General features: G+C 56.4%; 1 protein-coding gene across 1 annotated transcript; it reads right to left on the bottom strand.

Moving 5' to 3' along the window:
- Positions 1-254: 254 nt before the first annotated feature.
- LAMC2 (laminin subunit gamma 2) lies at positions 255-15235 on the bottom strand. The gene is made up of 23 exons (XM_030952998.1): positions 15160-15235; positions 11204-11392; positions 10890-11019; positions 9922-10020; positions 9325-9461; positions 8758-8880; positions 8457-8646; positions 7992-8104; positions 7503-7721; positions 6528-6707; positions 5838-6071; positions 5491-5627; positions 5063-5213; positions 4736-4941; positions 4386-4465; positions 3818-3952; positions 2916-3060; positions 2554-2703; positions 1984-2098; positions 1697-1896; positions 992-1150; positions 805-904; positions 255-596 (listed from the first exon to the last, which is right to left on the bottom strand). Exons 1-23 carry the CDS (start codon positions 15233-15235, stop codon positions 346-348), a joined length of 3519 nt encoding a protein of 1172 aa, XP_030808858.1. The 3' UTR covers positions 255-345.
- Between the last annotated feature and the right edge of the window lie 1899 nt (positions 15236-17134).

Genomic DNA, 17134 nt, shown 5'->3' with positions numbered 1-17134 from the left:
CAGGTGATGGGAACCTGTCAGTTATGAGCTTCAGGGTCCAAACTGTGCAAACTCACAAGGCTGACACCTAACCCTGCACTCAGAGATATATTGTAGGCATAGGCTGTTCTTCAGACAGTAGCACCTTCACAAACCAGGAGTCTCCTTCCTCCCATGAGCAAGGGACGGAGCACTTGGGAAAATTAGGGACTTTCCAGGGCCAGCAGAACACTGTGAACTTCATGTGCCACACTGATCTTGAGGGTAAGGATCAGTTTAACACAACAAACACAGCCAGTTCTGCCAGATTTGGGGAGGCCCTCCTGCCTTCAGCCTGGCAGGTGCTGCAGCCTTTCCAGAGCTGGCTCAGGGCAATTCAATGGCTTTTGTGTTGTAGCAGCCTGGAGGAAGACTCTTCTGGATATCCTCCAGGTTCTTAATATCAGCCAGGATGCCATCGATGCTGCTCTCCAACGTACGCACCCGGGCCTTCTGCAGGGCAGCCGTCTGCTCCAGCTCTGACATCTCCACCTTCAGCTGCTGGCTTCTGCTCTGGGCTTTGCTGAAGTTCTCCTCAAGCTGCCTCAGGCCATCCTCATCCACAGCACCAGGCTGGTCTTTGGCACAGAAGGAAAATAAGGAATGGGAAAGCACGCATGGAGGCTGAGGACTAGATCTTCCCAGATACTTCATCTCCACCCTGCTGCCCAGCCTGTTCACAGGCATCACGTAATTTAGCTTCCCACTAAACTCCCAGAAGCCCTGTCTAGACCCCAGAGGGGACCTGTCTCCATCCACACCCCACAGAGGCATCACAAAACCTACTCATGAGCCGCAGCAGCTCCTCCAGGGCACTCAGCATCTGCTGCACAGCTGCCCCTGCCTGGCCAGCCTTGTCGTGGACCCTCTGAGCTTCCTGAGCTGTCTGGAGGAGGGAAGGCAGGAGCTGTAAGGTGAAATCAAGCCCACAATCAACAGGGGAGGAGACAAGGCAAGGGAGATGGGGACCCACCTTCTCTATCACAGCAGCATCCGCCTCAGCCTCAGAGAGTTTCCTCTCAAATGCTTCATCCACTTCCTTGGCCTCCAGCTGCAGGGTGGCCACTGCCTTCTCCAGGGCCAGGACGCCGTCAGCTGTCTTGTTGGCTTCCTCCTTCAGCCGGGCAATCTCCTGGTGTTGTGTTTAGGAAAAAGCACTTTTAGAGGGCAGAACACAACCAAAATCATTCTGGGTGCACTGGAGTGGGGAACTGGTAGAAAGTGGTTCCTTCTACAAGGGATCCAAAAGATCACAAGCTGTCCTCATGTTCTCCCACCAACATCTCCAGAGAGATGTTTCTATGCTCATGGCTCAATCCCTCCCTCACACATCAGCAAATCCCTGGGGAATTACAACACGCATCTGGGAGGTGAACGCACAAACACCATTTTGGGACATCACAAGCCTGCCAATGACTCTGGCTGCAGGAGTAAAAAACCCCCTTGGTCACTGAGAAGTGGCTACAGTGAGATGCCCCAGAGATCCTCATGAAAGAAATGTGTCTGCAGAGATCACCTACAGCCAAACTGGTATCTGCAGGACCCACTGTAGAGAAACTTCAGCTCAAAAATCAACCCATCAGGTCCACCAAGAGGTTGCTAACCATCTCCTCTTCTTCCATGTTTTTCCCCTTCCAAATACTTTTCTGCCAGCAATAGCACCAGGGTCTGTCCTTACCTCTTGGATCCCCGTGGTGATTTCCTTCACCTCCTCTGCCACGCTGCTGCCTGCCTTGGACTCAGAAGCAGCACTGCCCACGATCCCTTTGGCTCGGTCTGTCTTCTCCCTGGCAGTGGTGACCATGCTGCTGATAATGGGCAGCCTCCTCATGGCATCTTTGGCTTGCCTCCTCTTGTCATCTGCTTGCAGGTTGAACTCTGGAAGAAACACATGTGGAAATGAAGCCACAGTACCTCTGTGAGATCCCACATGGAAAGGAAAAGGAAGGGTTCCTAGGATGCTACCCTTGAGGCTCTTGAGGATCTGCTCCACCTCGTAGAAGGTGGCATTGCCAGCGCTCATGGCTTGCAGGGCTGTGCTCCTGGCAAGGGTGGCTCGGGACAGCAGCTGTGTCAGCTTCTGCAATGCACCAAGGGACACAAAGGGCAGGTGAAGGACATGGTATGGCAGCATCACAGTCCCAGAGCAGTCTGGGAGGAGCTGGGCTGGAAGAGACCCAACAGTCTGTTCCCAAATGTTTGCTCTTGCCCCTTAATCAAGGTTACCACAGGCTGATCTGCCATCAGAAGCTTGTGCCTGTGCTCCTCAACCAGCTCCAGCCCTATTCCGAGTCATCTTAGCTCTAATCTTTGCAGGAGCAGCTCTTCATCCTGCCTTACATGGAGGAGAAGGCAGGTGAGACCATGCACCAGCAGCTCCCTGCACACACTGAGGTTTGCAGTCCCAAGGAAGGGCCCAATCCTGCACCAGGCAGGCAGAGCTGCCTTTGACAGCCAGGCAAGGACATGCTGGGGACACAGGCACCCCCCAAGGCTGCAGCTGCTGCTGGGGATGAGCCCTGGCCAGCCTCTTACCGCTCTGTGGCTCTCCTGGCCCTGCAGCAGCTCCTTGGCCTCCTGCTCCCACTGCCCCACGCGGCTCCGCAGGCCTCGGGACTGGGACAGGGTCGTGTCCACCAGGGCCAGCAGGGCACCCGAGTCCTGCTTCAGCCTCGAGGCTTCCTCCTGAAACACAGACACAGTGAGCTCCCCAGCATCTCCCCAGGGCCCACCAGGAACCAGAGGCAAAGGGGGAAAAGGGTAGGAAGATGCCTATCTAGGGGCTCTCCAACAGGGATGGAGCCCTGGGAAGGGCTGAGCTGGTGGTAGGATAAGCAGGGAGGGCATCAGGAAGAGCAAAAGGGCATCTCCTGGCCTGACAGGCACGAAGCCCTCACCTGAAAGGAGCTGATGTCCATCTCTGTCAGGCGGGACAGGGAGCTGAGGAGCACCAGGCTGCCCTGATAAGCCGTGTCTGCCTTGGAGGCCATTCCATCAGCATCAGCCTTCAGGCCTCCAACCAGCGACTTGAGCTCCTCATACCTGTACAGATGTGAGATTGGAGAGCCTGGTACCAGCCAAGCTGCCAGCCTCCCGCCCCAGCATTAATACCACCATCTGCATTGACTCGTTCACATTCCCCAAAGCTCCACGCAGATTTATCACATGTAAAACATCCATTACAAACATTCCCTGCATCCCAGCCCCTCCAATGAGCAGGGCATCTGCTGGCTCCTTACTCCTGCTCCAAAATCAGAGGTTGTTTCATACAGCTGAACCCTCACAGGCTCCATGGTGGCTCTGCTGATCCCTGCCCTACCCCTATATGTTTTCTCCTGCACATCCCTGTTTAACCTCTTAACTTCCTTCAAGGCTGCTGCTCACACCCCATCCATGGTGTGCAAAGTCCCAGCACCATCGTGGTGGGCTCTGGAGAGGCCAAGTCTGACCAAAGGAGACACCGTGGGCTTAAATTCTCCCTTTGGGCTACAGCCAGCCCAGACTTTCAACCACATGTGGAAATCATCCTCGGAAGCCTGTTCACACATGTGGTGATGCTTTGCCCAGCTGCAGGCAGTCCCCAGGAGCATTGAGGGCTGTGAGGTGGGAAGCAAACCCTCCACAGAGCTGCTGACCCTCCATCTGCACCCCTGACATGCCAGCGAATCCCCTGCCTCCAGCTGCCCATTTCTGCAGCTCAGATGGGGAGGCAGGGAAGGGGGGCCAGGATTCTTGGCCATGCCCTGCTCCCTCCCAGGGGCACACAGAAGACACAGAGGCCAAGGCAGGCTGTGCTCACCTCCCGGGCAGCCCTGGCAGGGAGCCCTCGGTGCCCTCTCCGCCGGCGGCTGCGCGCAGCAGCTCCAGCGCCTCCTGTGCATCCTCCTGCGCCGCCCTGGCAGCCTGGTCAATGGCATTGGCTGCCTGAGTGTGCCTGCAGAGCACAGAGGGGCTTGTCACAAAGGGCTCCCACCCAGGTTTCCTCCACCAGCTTCCTGTACTGCTGCCTTCACTGATTCACCCCCTGGGAAACACAGCATGTCTGCAAAGGCGACCTGTACTTCTCTTGCTCCCCCTGCATCTCCCAAGGAGAGAGGAGCATTGGGGAGGGCACAAGCTCTCTGTTCCAACTGCATATCCAAGGGGAAAACTGATCCCAAAGATGCTTCTAAATCACATCCAGTTACATCCTCAAAGACAGCTGAGGATAAGTCTATAGGGCAGCAAAGACAGCCCAGCAGTTGTATCTTCTCCTGCTCCAGGGCTGGCAGATGTCAAACAGAACCCTCCAAAAAGGACCTTCTGGGCACCGAGCAGGATCTCAGTCCTCCTCCCCTCTCTCTTGGCTAACAGTGGGAGCAACTCACCTGTTGGCCAGTCTCAGAGCCTCCTGGGCCAGCTGCAAGAACTGATTGGAACCCCCAGGAAAGCTTGAAGCAGGAATGGTCTGAGGAGGGGAGAAGGAAGAGAGGTGTGAGTGCTCTTCTCTGCTCTCCATCCAATTTGGCAGTGAAAGAGGCAACTACAGCATGTTAAACCTCCACCACCCCCAGAGACCCCTGCCAGCTCCTCTCAAGGTCCTGACCCCAAAGAAAGGACCACCAGAACACCCACATTCACAAAACAACATCTGTAATTCTTTAAATCCTTGCTTTCTCCGTAGATTTTTTTCCATCCCTGAGCTGAACTAGGAGCGTGTCACACAGGATGCTCTTACCACCCGAAGGAGAGCGGCGCCGCTGCGATCCAGGTCCAGCCTGGCTCTCTCCAGCAGCTGACGTGTCTCCTGCACCTGCCTCTCATACTGGCTGCCCAGAGACCTCAGTCTCTCCACTGTTGCCTTGACCTCATCCAAGCGGCTCTGGGAGCTGGACCCCTGCCCCTTCATCCTGGCCACACGGCCTTCCAGAGACCTGCCGGAGGCTGGTGAGAAGGAAAGAGAAAGGCTGAAGAAAAACTTGTTGCTGTGCAAAAAGGCCCAGGCAGAAAACCCTCCCTGATACAGCCCAGATGGCCCTATCCAAGAGCAGTGGGCAGGTGGTACCTTGAAGGCTCAGGGTTTCCCTGAGGATGGTCCTCAGCATCTCCTCAGCCACCAGCATCCTCCCCTCCAGCTCCTGGCTGGTCCCACCTCCAGCTCGCACCTCTGACAGGAGCAGCTCCAGCTGTGCCAGCTGCTGCAGGTACAGCTCCACCTGCAACCACAGACAGGCATCAGCCAGCAGCATACTAACCCCATGAGGAAAAGGCCAGGGGGAATCCAGGGTCACAGTCAGGCCTGAGGACAGAGACCAAAATGAAGGCTCATTTTAAGATGGGACACAAAGGATCAGTTGGATCAGGTACAAAGCCAAGGTTTGAATTCACATTTCACCTGCACCAGGAATAGATGCTTGAGGAGAACAGGAGGAGACGCTAAGGGTGAGCAAATCTCTGCAGCTAAGTGGCCCTGGGGCTGGCACAGATGCTCACCTGCTCTTTCACCTGGCCATAGCAAGCTGGGCACTCACTCTCTTCACAGCGGGGACCCTCAAAGCCAGGTTTGCAGATGCAGCTCCCGTCACTCCTGCACTTCAGGGGCTCAGCACCAACTGAGTCACAGTTACAGGCTGCAGGTCAGAGAGACACAGGTTCAGGGGAGCCTGGCTCCACCTCAAGCCACAGCACATCTCTCCCTGCTTTCTTGCCACCACTCAGCCTGTGCTTTGGTTCCTGCTCACCATTCCCACTTCCCAGCATCCTCCTTCCCATCAAGCCACTCCAAAGTCAGTCATGGCTTTTCTTACTCATCCGCAGCTCAGACAGCATCTGGGTCTCACCTCTGCACTTGTGAGCAGGGTCAGGGGCCAGGGGGTTCCCAAAGAAGCCATCCTTGCAGCGGTCGCAGTAGAAGCCAGCAGTGTTGTAGATGCACTTGAGGCACTCGCCGGTCTGGCGGTCACAGTTGCCCACGGCGTTGGGCTCCACGTTGCCATTGCAGCGGCACGGCTGGCAGGGCTGGGAAGCTGCTGGGTCTCCAAAATAGCCATCAGCACAGTACTCACAACTGGGACCTGGGAAAGGAGACGTGGGCAGAAGTTAATGCTTGTGCCCGGGAGGCAGAGGCTGACTGCTTGTGCCCCACAGAAATGGGGGTGTTCAGCCCCATCAGGGCTGGCACCACAGCTGCTCTGCTGTCAGCACCACCACGGCCAACACACAATGCCCTACACATGCTCTTGAAAACTGGGCGCCACAACTGACCTTCTACAAGTCATTTCTTATTCATTTTTTTCCTTATTTTTTGCTTCCCTCCCTTTCCTACCCATCCTTTCTCCACCCATGTTACATTTAGAGGAGAACTTTTCCCAGAGATCTTGGTGTGTTTACCCAACCCCTGGGGCTCAGACACCCCACCACAGGCAGGAGGGGCAGTGTCGCAGGCAAGCTGGGCTGAGAGGATGGCGTGGATCTGCCCACTCCAAGCACACCTGTATGAAAAGGCAGAGCAGAAGCAAGAAGGGAATTACCAGCAGCTCCAGGAGGGCAGTGGTCACAGATGACCTCCTCACCACCCGGCCCCACAGAGCAGCCCTGGCCGGGCCCACAGGGGCAGCTCCTGCAGCTGTGGGGCTGCCAGGGGTCTCGGTAGGAGCCGAAGGGGCAGCTGGCACCATTGCCCACGTTTTCATCTCCAGAGTAACATTCACCTGGAGGAGCAAGGAGAGGGCTTAGGGCAGTTTGCTCACACTCCCAGTGGGACATCCTCCACCACTGCAGACACAGCAACAACAGCACCCATGGTCCAGCAACCTCCACGAGAACTCTTCAGATCCCCAGCATGCCCACCTCATGCACCACATAAAATCATGAAATGGTTCGTGTTGGAAGGGACCTTTAAAGGTCATCTAGTCCAACTCCCCTGGAATAGGCAAGGACTTCTTCAACTAAACCAGGTTGATCAAGCTCTGTGCAACCTGAGGCATTGCCATGCTTAACTTTCAAATAAGAAGTCACTAGCGAAGAAATATTGCTATCTGGGCAGCAGGAGATGGTTTTTCTCTCTCCCACATGCATCCAATTTGTTCCAAATGCATCTGACTGCAGTGCTTCTAGGCTCTGGGGAGTTTTGTCTTGGATGGTCCCCACATTTCAGACCCAAGTCACAGATTCATGATCACAGACAGAATCTCAGAAGCACAGACACATTAAGGCTGGAAAAGCCCTCCAACACCGTCGAGTCCAACCTGATACAAATCCCCACCTTGTCAACCAGCCCAGAGCAGCGAGAGACATATCCGGTCCTTCCCTGGACACCTCCAGGGATGATGACTCCACCACCTCCCTGGGCAGCCCCCTACAATACCTAGTGACACTTCCATGAAGAAATTCCTGTGAAGCCAGCAGTCTCGACTCCCCTGTGTCCCTATTCTCGGGACACAGGCAGCCTCCCTGCATTCCCATCCAGCCCACAAGCACAGAATGGTGGTGCTGGCTTCTCTTACCGGTGTCAGGATCACAGGTTCCTCCCCCCTGGCAGTTGCAGGGCACGCAGGAGCTGAAGGGCCCCTGGCTGGGGGTGTCTCTGCGGTATCCAGGGGCACAGCTCTGGCAGAACTGCCCGTGGTGCCCCGCCGGGCACTGGCAGCGCTCCACCCACGGCGCCGGGACACCGGGCACGGGCTGTGCTGACACCAGGGTGACATTGTCGATGTAGCCGGTGCCTGCAGGGGAGTAGGGCCAGTGACCCGCGGGGATAGTGGCTCCACCCGCCCAGCCCCACAGCCAGGACCGGCACAGGGGGCACATTCCAATGCAGTGCCCCCGGGTAAGTGGAGCAGCCACATCGGTTACTATCCTGCTCAATCTCTTTGCTATTTAATTCTGCCCCCTCGGAGCACTTACTGTTTTTATCTTTTCATAAATTTTAGCAAAGGTGTACCCATCTCCAGCAACCAAGAGAAGCCAACTTTGTCAGCTCCCTCTGCACTTACTGTACTCCCCAAAGGTGGCTCGGATCCAGAGGGCTGTCAGGTTTCCCAGCAGCCTGCGAAATTCAAAGTGATTCAGCCTTGGGCTCCACTTGCTGCTTGGGTGCTCGTCCAGCCTGCCGTGGGAGAGGGGGGAAGTGGAACTGGTTTCAGAAAACTGAGGTGCCTCTTCCAAAAAACACAACAGCCCTTGCCCACCTCCCTCCTGGGAGCTTAAGGCTTTGGGCAATGACCTCCATGCATGCAAGTGATCCAGAGTTGAGAACCCAACCTGACCTCAAGCCACATTTTCTCCTGCCCCTCTCACAAAGTAACCTCCTCATCCAGGACAGAAGCACCTGAGATGCACCCAGCCCAAACCAGCGGCCATTTGCCATCGCCAAAGGACCACAGCTGAACCCAGAACCTCCTTGAAGTCTCAGCCATTCTTGCTCCCCCTGCCCCAAGCACCCCAGCTTCCCCCTTTACCTGAACGTGTACATGTGGCTGACACCACAGGGCAGGACCTCTCCCTGGGGCAGGAAGGGGGCAGTGACTCTCAGGCCGTGTCCCTCCAGGACCACATCATGTGGGGACGGCTGCTGGCCCCCTCGGTCCAGGCGGTAACCAAAGGAGAGTGTCTGACCATAGCTCAGCTGCTGGTTCCCAAGGAATTTTGCTGCAGAGGGAAAATCAAAGGCTTAAAATCTTTCCTTCCTCCTAAAAGCTCAGTTCATGGGATCAGAGCAAGCCAAGGGTTCACTCTGGCCACCACTGATCCCACACCTACCAGGTGCCATGAAGTATATGGGCTCTGATGTCCTTGCTGCTATGAAGGCATCCTGGTGGCGTGGGGACCACTGGAGCTGGGCTGGCGAGCCGCTTTCATGGACCCCTCGCCAGCCCTCAGTACCTGGAGCACAAACAAGGAGCAGTCAGCCTGCACAGGGAAGGTGTTCCTAGGATTCCAGCAACCTTCTTGAGCTGTGTCTTATCAAAACTCTCCGGCTTCCCACCCTGACCTCTGAGGGGGCAGCACAGTTATCTCTGTGCCCACACATCTGTAAATCAGCCTGGCTGGGCACAGAGGCCTCCTTCCAAGTGCAGGAAAGACATAATGAGGAAATCCTATGCTCCCCTCAACCCTTGGACTATACTTCTGCCTGTGACCAAGCCATCCCATCACAGCAAGGTCGCTGCAGCCACAGGCAGGCTGGATGAGCTCCCAAGGAGCAGGCACTGCCCAAGGCTGACTTCCAGCAGGGCTGTGCACCACGTGGTTCCTCCAGCCCTCTGAAGAGAAGGGATGGCAAACACACACGCCCAGGAGCCACGGGGTGTCCTGCTTGGGCTTCACCTTGCTGGAAGGTGGAGGTGATGTTGTGGACACTGTGGTTGTCCGCGCTGACACACGTGTCCGAGTGCCCGTAGCAGAAGCAGGGGGAGCAGCCTGCAGGGTTCCTGGCATCCAGGTTGTAGAAGTGTCGCTTGCACCTGGGAAAATGCAAGAAGATGACAATGTTCAAGTTGTTTTCTCCTTTTACTGGCCCACACAACCATCCCTGGGATGCAGTACAGCCATCAGCAGGGTTTAAGGTCATCACTGGGCTGGGATGGCGAGATGGGCATGTGCAATGGCTTTGACCAGACAGGGGACAGGGCTAGATTGGATACTGGGAAGAAATTGTCCTGTGAGGGTGGTGAGGGACTGGCACAGGGTGCCCAGAGGAGTTGTGGCTGCCCCATCCCTGGCAGTGTCCAAGGCCAGGCTGGATGGGGCTTGGAGCAACCCAGGATAGTGGAAGGTGTCCCTGCCCATGGCAGAGGTGGAATGAGATGAGCTCTAACATCCTTTCCAACCCCAACCATTCTAAGACTTGGTGAACTTGGGAAGTGACTGCAGAGAGAAGGAGGCTGTGCCAGGCCATGTCCAGCACATGCTCCTGCCCCTCACCTCTGGCAGTGCTCCCCAGTGACGCTGTCCTTGCAGACGCAGTGGCCGGAGTGACAGCCTCCCACGCTGCCCGCCGGGTCACACTCACACTGCAGGCTCCTGCAAAGGCACAGCAGCAACCTCTACCTGGACTTCCAGTTTGGCCTGGGAGCCAGCGCTTCCTGCTAGCACACAAGACAGCAGAGAACCCTCCCAGCTACCATTCCCATGCAAGAAGCGGGGAAATAAGCTGCACAGCCACCTCTTTCCAAAATCTGCCACTCTATGGGCGCCATGTTGAGCCAGTGCCCATTGCTACTGCTCCAGGGCATCCCAGAGCATCAGACCCACCCACAAGCGCAAAGTGAAGCTCCACCGAGCTTAATAAACCCTGGATGAGTTTAATAGACCTTGGCTGAGCTCCAGCAAGCAGCATCACCCCAGGGAGGCTTGGGCAGGAGGCCAGGCCAGGACTGCAGGCAGCCCAACACCCTTTGCCTGCCAGCAGCCCCAAAGGAGCAACGGCAGGGTGAGGTGGGGAAGAAGAGGACACACCTGAGGAAGCCAGATCAGAAACATTTCTAAAGGTGTTTAAACAGGGCTTCATGAAAAGGAAGAGATTGATCTTTGCATGTGCATCTCCTTGTGAGTGGCACCAACATGAGGCAGCCCCACAATGGGCAGGTTTTGATTTACAGGGCTGTAGCTTGTTGGGCATTATCTGGGTAATGAAGCCATCACCTGAGAGAGTGGCTAAGTTCAGATTTTGATGGTGTTGCAGGACACCATCAAAGCCCTACAGGCTGGCAGGGAGGTCCAGCCTCAGTCAAACCCACTCTCTCCTAGACGGTTGGCTTAAGGTTGTCCATGAACTGCTATGAAACCAGCCCTGCCTTTGCAGGGGCTGTTTTCAGCCAGCACAGGCCCCAGGAGAGCTCTGGAGGCTGGCCCTCCCTCTGCCCCATGGCACCGATGGTGGCAGCACTCACTGCCCGCTGCTCCTGCAGCCTGCCTCGGACAGGGACTCGAAGCCTGGCTGGCACTGGTCACACTTGTCCCCCATCACTCCAGGCTTGCAGCTGCACCGGCCATCGCTGTCACACTGCGGGCCAAGGGAACCTGCAGGGAGACAGGAGGGAGAGGCTGGCATGGGCACCTTCCAACCCACATCACTCTGTGAGTTCGTGATTACCTCAGAGGGCAGGTGGGCCTTGAAACCTGTGGTCTGGTAGGTCAGGACAGAGGCTGCCCTGCCCAGGAGGTGCCCGGAGCCCCCCGAGCCCAGGCAGGACTGCGCACGTACCCCAGGGGTGGCAGAGGCAGGGCAGGCAGCAGAGCCCCCCGTGCTGTCGATAGAAGCCCTGCTGGCAGCGCTCACAGCGCACGCCCTCCGTGTGGCCCTGGCAGCCCAGGCAGCGGAAGCCGTTCCCCGTGTCCCGCAGGAGCTGCCAGTCAAAGATGCACTGCCTGGACATCCCGTTGCAGTCACACACTGCGGAGAGGAGAGCACAGACACGTCTCAGATGGTGCAGCAGTCCCACCCTGAGGGGCAGGGAGCAGGGGGCAGGCGCTGCAAACCTCCCCTTCGCGCCCTGTCAACAGCGAGCTGCTTCCCCACATCTCTGTGCTTGTCCCCATGTCTGTGTCCATCAGCCACCCCAGTGCCACCGGTGTCCACATCCCCACACAGCGGAGGAATGCCCCATTTCACTGCTGAGGATGGACAAACCCGAGCCAAGCAGCCACAATCCACACAACAGCACTGCCAGGGCTGTTCTCCATTCTTCCACAGGTCTTGCAACACAACCAGGACATTGAATAAGCAGAGATGGTTTAAAAAAAAACCCAGTCTTGTCCTGAGAAAAGCATGGGTAAATTACTGGAGACTTTGGAGGAAAAGGAAAAGTTTCCTGAGGTTATTCTTTTTTCACCCAGCCAGGAGTGAGTTGAGTAGGAAAAGCTCAACCAACGTCCACCAGGTCCCCCCAGCCAGGTCTGCAGTGCAGGGTGATGAGGAGTGGTCTGTGATCCAAGGAGCTTGGTGGAAGTGTGCCAGCCATGAGGGAGATCAGCAAAAAAGGTTTGGTGGGATTGGACCCCACCCTCCCTCATTTTATAGAAAAGCTGCAGCTGCCCACACTGCTGCATGGGGAATGGCAGGAAGAACAGGCATGAGATTCTGCATTCCTCTACAGCCAAGACAGATCATCGCCCTGGACATCAGACTCAGGCATCTCACCAGATGTGCCTGCTCCAGCACCCCACTGCCTTGTCCAGCTGCTCCCTTGAAGCCACCTTGCACCTACTTGGCAATCCCTCAGTGGCCAGAACTGGAGCATTTAATCCTGAGGACCTTTACTCCAGACACGCTCCTCAGGATCACTGGGGAGAGCAGGCACATCCGAGAGAATGGCTGGCAAAGACAGGCAGGAGAAAGAAACATCCCAAGGGAAAAGCCAGGTCCTCAGGGGCACAGAGCCTGCTGAGGAACTGCTCCAAACCACCCTGATGCTGCCATGGGGGCCTCCACCTCCCTCTGAGGAGCTCTGCTCACTGCTTGGGACTGGAAGGACCATTCCCAGCTACCCAACCCCTGCCCAGGTCACCTCTGAGAGCATAGGAGGTGGAGAGAGACCAAAACTGGGCAGAATCCTGCTGCATGGATACAGACAGTGCCTTGTGCTCATACACACGGAGCCTCCTCCTCCTTCCCAGTTCTCTTCTGGCACAGCTCAGCCCCAGGGTACAACGTTCCTGTCCTCTGCATCCGTGATTCCTGGGGCCAGGCAAAGCCTCCTGCTCTCCTCTCACACCTGGGCGCCGCCCTCCCACACACCCATCGGCACCGCATTCCAGAGGGAGGCACTCAGGAGCCTCTGCCAAGGGGAGAGCTGACCTCATGCGCCAGCAAACAGCGAGAGAGGCTTTTCCAGCTTCAGCAAGCACAACTCTTCCCTCCCAGCCTGGCTGCAGGAGTCTGAGACCGAGCTCAGGAGATAGATGTTCTGCCACCCTAGCCTGCTGGGAGGGGACCTGTGGGCACAGAATTCCTGCCTCTAGGGCCTGGGAAAGCAACTCCAGCCTCAGAGAGCACCAGCAGTGACCAAAGGGCATGGACAACACAAAGGACCATTGGAGAGCAACAGTGTGACACTTTCTTCAAATCTTTGTGCTCACCTTCACAGCAGAAAGATCCCACTTGGGTTGATCCCACTCCCCAACCCTCTACACTCCAGCTAGATCTCAAGCTGGAAGGACAAATAAGGATCTTTGAGTTGAACTCCACCCATGCATCACCCTACGACTACGCAATGCAGAGGATTTACTGGCTTGCTAAATTACAGGCATGAGCACCATTCCCCCAGGGAAGGAAAACCTTTCTTTGAGTGTTTCTCTGCTGCTGCAGCATGTCAGGAACCAGCTCCACAGCCCTGGAACAAATTCCTGTCTCGCTGATTCAAAGCCATTTATGACACTGTGGCAGGTTAGTGCCACCACTGCACTGGTGTGCCTGCTCCTGGTGTTCTCCCAGAAACCCAGGGGCTCAGGCAGGCTAATCCTTACCAAGGGTAAGGCACTGGAATTGATAACGAGATGGAGCAGGAAGGAGCTGCTGGAGGATGAGGACCAACTGAGGAGAGGATCATTTCTCTATCCAGGTGCCCTGAGGCTCTGCTCTGAGATCATCCATGGAAAAGAGCAGGTTCAATTGGAGGAAAAGTTTTGCAGCTGGATTTCTTCAGTACTATGTCAGGATGCAGGAGATCCATGGCACACACCCAGCAGGATGTCATTCCCCCAGCTCCCACCCAAGAAGAAAGCATGAAAAGTGCTTGATGGCTGTGCTCAGATGAATTCTCACATCAGAAGGGCTTGGAGAAGAAGACAGGCAGCTTCAGGCTTCCTAAACTGTCTCCTTAAATTCACAAAACCAGGCAATGAGGGTGGCCCTGGGTCTGTGAGGATCCAACAGCCCTGTACAGGTGAGACAGCCTGCAAAGATCCCTCCTTCCATCAGGAGAACAACAGAGCTCTGCATGCAGTCAGGCTCCATGTCAATAAAGCCATCCCCTGCTCCTGGGACAGTGACCCACAAGGCTGTCCCATCTGCTGCTCCAGGGCTGGCTGTCCCCACTGCCCACCTTCACACTTTCTCACTGCAGGAATATCTGCCTGGGGCTCCATCAGCAGACTGAACTCACTCGAATTTTTATGCTGCACCATAAAACCACAGCTGTTACTGAACACTGGCTTTACCTACACACAGAAATGGGTTCAAGAGTCCCTGGGAAAGCAGCACTTTCCCACACACTGCCAGGAGGGAGCAGAGGAAGAACTGATATCAGTATTTTAAAACTTAGATGTAATTAAGGTGATGTAATAATTAACCCAAGTAGCATCTACAGCAAAACAGAATTTTTTTTCTTTTGAAAAAACCCAAACCAAAACACTTATTCAGCACTTATTTCCCATTCACCAAACTTTAAACTGATAAAATTCAACTTCAAGCCCAGAAAGCTTATTTCAGATCATCAGTACTGGGGTCAAAAAAAATTAAATTGCTCAGTATTTACAAAATCACTCAGTATTTACAAAATATACATCTCTATAATGTATAGCTGAATTACCACTGGGCTGAACATGTTTAAATCTCCCTCCATGACACTCTGCCTGCATGAGCTTTGCATGTGCAAGAGGATCTGCTGGATTCTTAAAGCTGTGGACTGCAGGGGACTCCTGTCTCCTCTAGGATGTGGCACCTTGTGGGCACCACAGACTCGCACAAAATCCAAACACTGCCTCGTTATTGCAGCAAACTGAATCCTGGATGCTCTTCCTCAGGCTCGGGGAAGGTTTTGCTTCCAGCACTGATGGGCAGATCAGCCACTGCCCAGGCGATGCTTGTGCTCCCACCCGCATCCCACCTGGCAGCAAAGCTCTGCACCGACAGCACGAAGGTAATTGCATACAAATAACTCATTGAAAGGGGATGCCAGTGACCAAACTGACAAAAACTGACAAAGTTATTCATGGTGGAGGAAAACTAACCTCGGAGGAAAGCTAAGAAGCGCCTTCAGATCCAGCACCAATGCCGAAGGCGGGAGGGGAAGAGTGCTCTAGCAGGGAGTCCCAGCCAGATTCCAGCTCCCGGCCCTCTCCAGCACGAGAGCTCCGAGCCGATCTGCGGCGGCAGCAGGGCAGGAAGAGCCGCTGCAGAGCCCCAGAGCCCCAGAGCCCCATCCCCGGCCCCAGGCTCACCTTGTCCCCGGTGTGCGCCGCGGGCCGCGGGCAGCAGGGCCAGGCAGGCCAGGGGCAGCAGCCAGCGCTCGGCCATGGCTGGTGCCCGCAGCAGCAGCAGCAGGGCCCGTCCCGGCGGGGCTCCGCACCCACTGCCAGGTCGGTGCCTTTTTTTGGGGCGTTTTTTATCGCTGCCCCACCTGAGTCACTCCCAACAGGAAGAGCGCCTGTGACTCACGGCCCAGCCCAGGCAGCGCCGGCAGCCCGGCCCCAGCGGGACAGGGGCACTGGCGGGCACAGCCCCCTCACGCTTGTGGGGAGATCGAACCCCCTGCAGCTCCTGCCCACCCTCATGGGGAGATGGAACCCCCCTGCAGCTCCTGCCCACCCTCCTGGGGAGATGGAACCCCCCCTGCAGCTCCTGCCCATCCTCCTGGGGAGATGGAACCCCCCTGCAGCTCCTGCCCCCCCTCATGGGGAGATGGAACCCCCCTGCAGCTCCTGCCCACCCTCGTGGGGAGATCGAACCCCCCCCGCAGCTCCTGCCCATCCTCCTGGGGAGATGGAACCCCCCTGCAGCTCCTGCCCCCCCTCATGGGGAGATGGAACCCCCTGCAGCTCCTGCCCACCCCTCCTGGGAGATGGAACCCCCTGCAGCTCCTGCCCCCCTCATGGGGAGATGGAACCCCCTGCAGCTCCTGCCCCCCCTCATGGGGAGATGGAACCCCCCTGCAGCTCCTGCCCACCCTCCTGGGGAGATGGAACCCCCCTGCAGCTCCTGCCCACCCTCCTGGGGAGATGGAACCCCCCTGCAGCTCCTGCCCACCCTCCTGGGGAGATGGAACCCCCCTGCAGCTCCTGCCCACCCTCCTGGGGAGATGGAACCCCCCTGCAGCTCCTGCCCACCCTCCTGGGGAGATGGAACCCCCCTGCAGCTCCTGCCCACCCTCCTGCCCACCCTCCTGCCCGTCCCGCCCCACCGCGGCGCTGGCTGGGGACAGCCGGGCTGTCCGGGCACGCCGGAGGCTTGCAGGGAACCGAGTGGAACAGGATGAGCTCACAGGAGCCTGGGGAGGGTGCATGGGGGCTGCCTGCTCGCAAGCCAGGTCCAGCCAGCCAGCCTGCAAGAGCAGGGCTCGTTTCAGGTGACTAGCAGGACTGGAGATGCAAAGAGACCCAAAATTAGCTTGAATAAATGCCCAGAAAGCAGATCAATTGGGATTTACCAGATAATCATCAAGTTCAGGAAATCCCCAGACCTAGAAATGAGGTGGAGTTTGGAATCATCACAGATATTTGTCTACTTTTGCTCCCGAGATGGAAAATGAGCTTAGATGGGTCCTTGGCCTCACCCACGACATCATTTTTACACTAGAAGAAGGATGAGGAGAGGAGACAAAGAGGGGAGAAACGCTTATCTGAGGCTGCTGACAGAGCCAGGAAGATGCCAGGCTCCACAGTCCCAGGTCCATAAGCACTTTGTTCTCAAGGACAGCTGACAAGCCACACAGGGCATGAAGGCCAGCTCCACCTCAGTCCTTGCCTTTGCCTTGCAGGAGGACATGACCACTTCTACAGGGGAATAGAGAAATCTGGAGGGAGGGGTTCTCCACATCCCACACACGTCAGGACAAGCAGGACTCCAGCACATCCTCCTGCCCTGTGAAAGCAGCCCATCAGAGGGGCACAGTGAGGGATGGGCCCTCGTGCTGCATCACAGCCGCTCCCCTGCCCAGTGCCATGAGACTCCTTGTGTCACAAGTGACTGCCAGTGGTCCAGGAGCACCCTTGAATACAATGAAAACACCTAACAAGTGCATCCCCAGAGACACAAGTTGCCTTTTAGGTCCCTTTCTGCATTAGGGACTCAAACTCAATCCAAGGTGTGACATGCTGCTCACTTCAGGCCTGACAGAGCAGGGTGATTAACAGTGAGCTCCTTGTCTGAGCCTCTTGCACTGCCCAACAGCCTCCAGACACTGCAGACACCTGGAGC

Source organism: Camarhynchus parvulus, chromosome 8 (assembly GCF_901933205.1).
Source record: "Camarhynchus parvulus chromosome 8, STF_HiC, whole genome shotgun sequence".
Taxonomy (NCBI): Eukaryota; Metazoa; Chordata; class Aves; order Passeriformes; family Thraupidae; genus Camarhynchus; species Camarhynchus parvulus.
The sequence above is the reverse complement of the archived record's forward strand: the minus strand, read 5'-3'. Positions and strand labels throughout refer to the sequence as shown.

Bases quoted from the DNA above. Each gene is read 5' to 3' on its own strand.
- LAMC2 (XM_030952998.1), bottom strand. From the start codon at position 15,235: ATGGCCGAGCGCTGGCTGCTGCCCCTGGCCTGCCTGGCCCTGCTGCCC. The intron at 4,466-4,735 runs GTAAGAGCATCC...TCCCCTCCTCAG, and splicing joins GCGCCGCTCTCCTTCGGGTG to ACCATTCCTGCTTCAAGCTT. The intron at 3,061-3,817 runs GTGAGCACAGCC...ACATCTGTACAG, and splicing joins CTGCCAGGGCTGCCCGGGAG to GTATGAGGAGCTCAAGTCGC.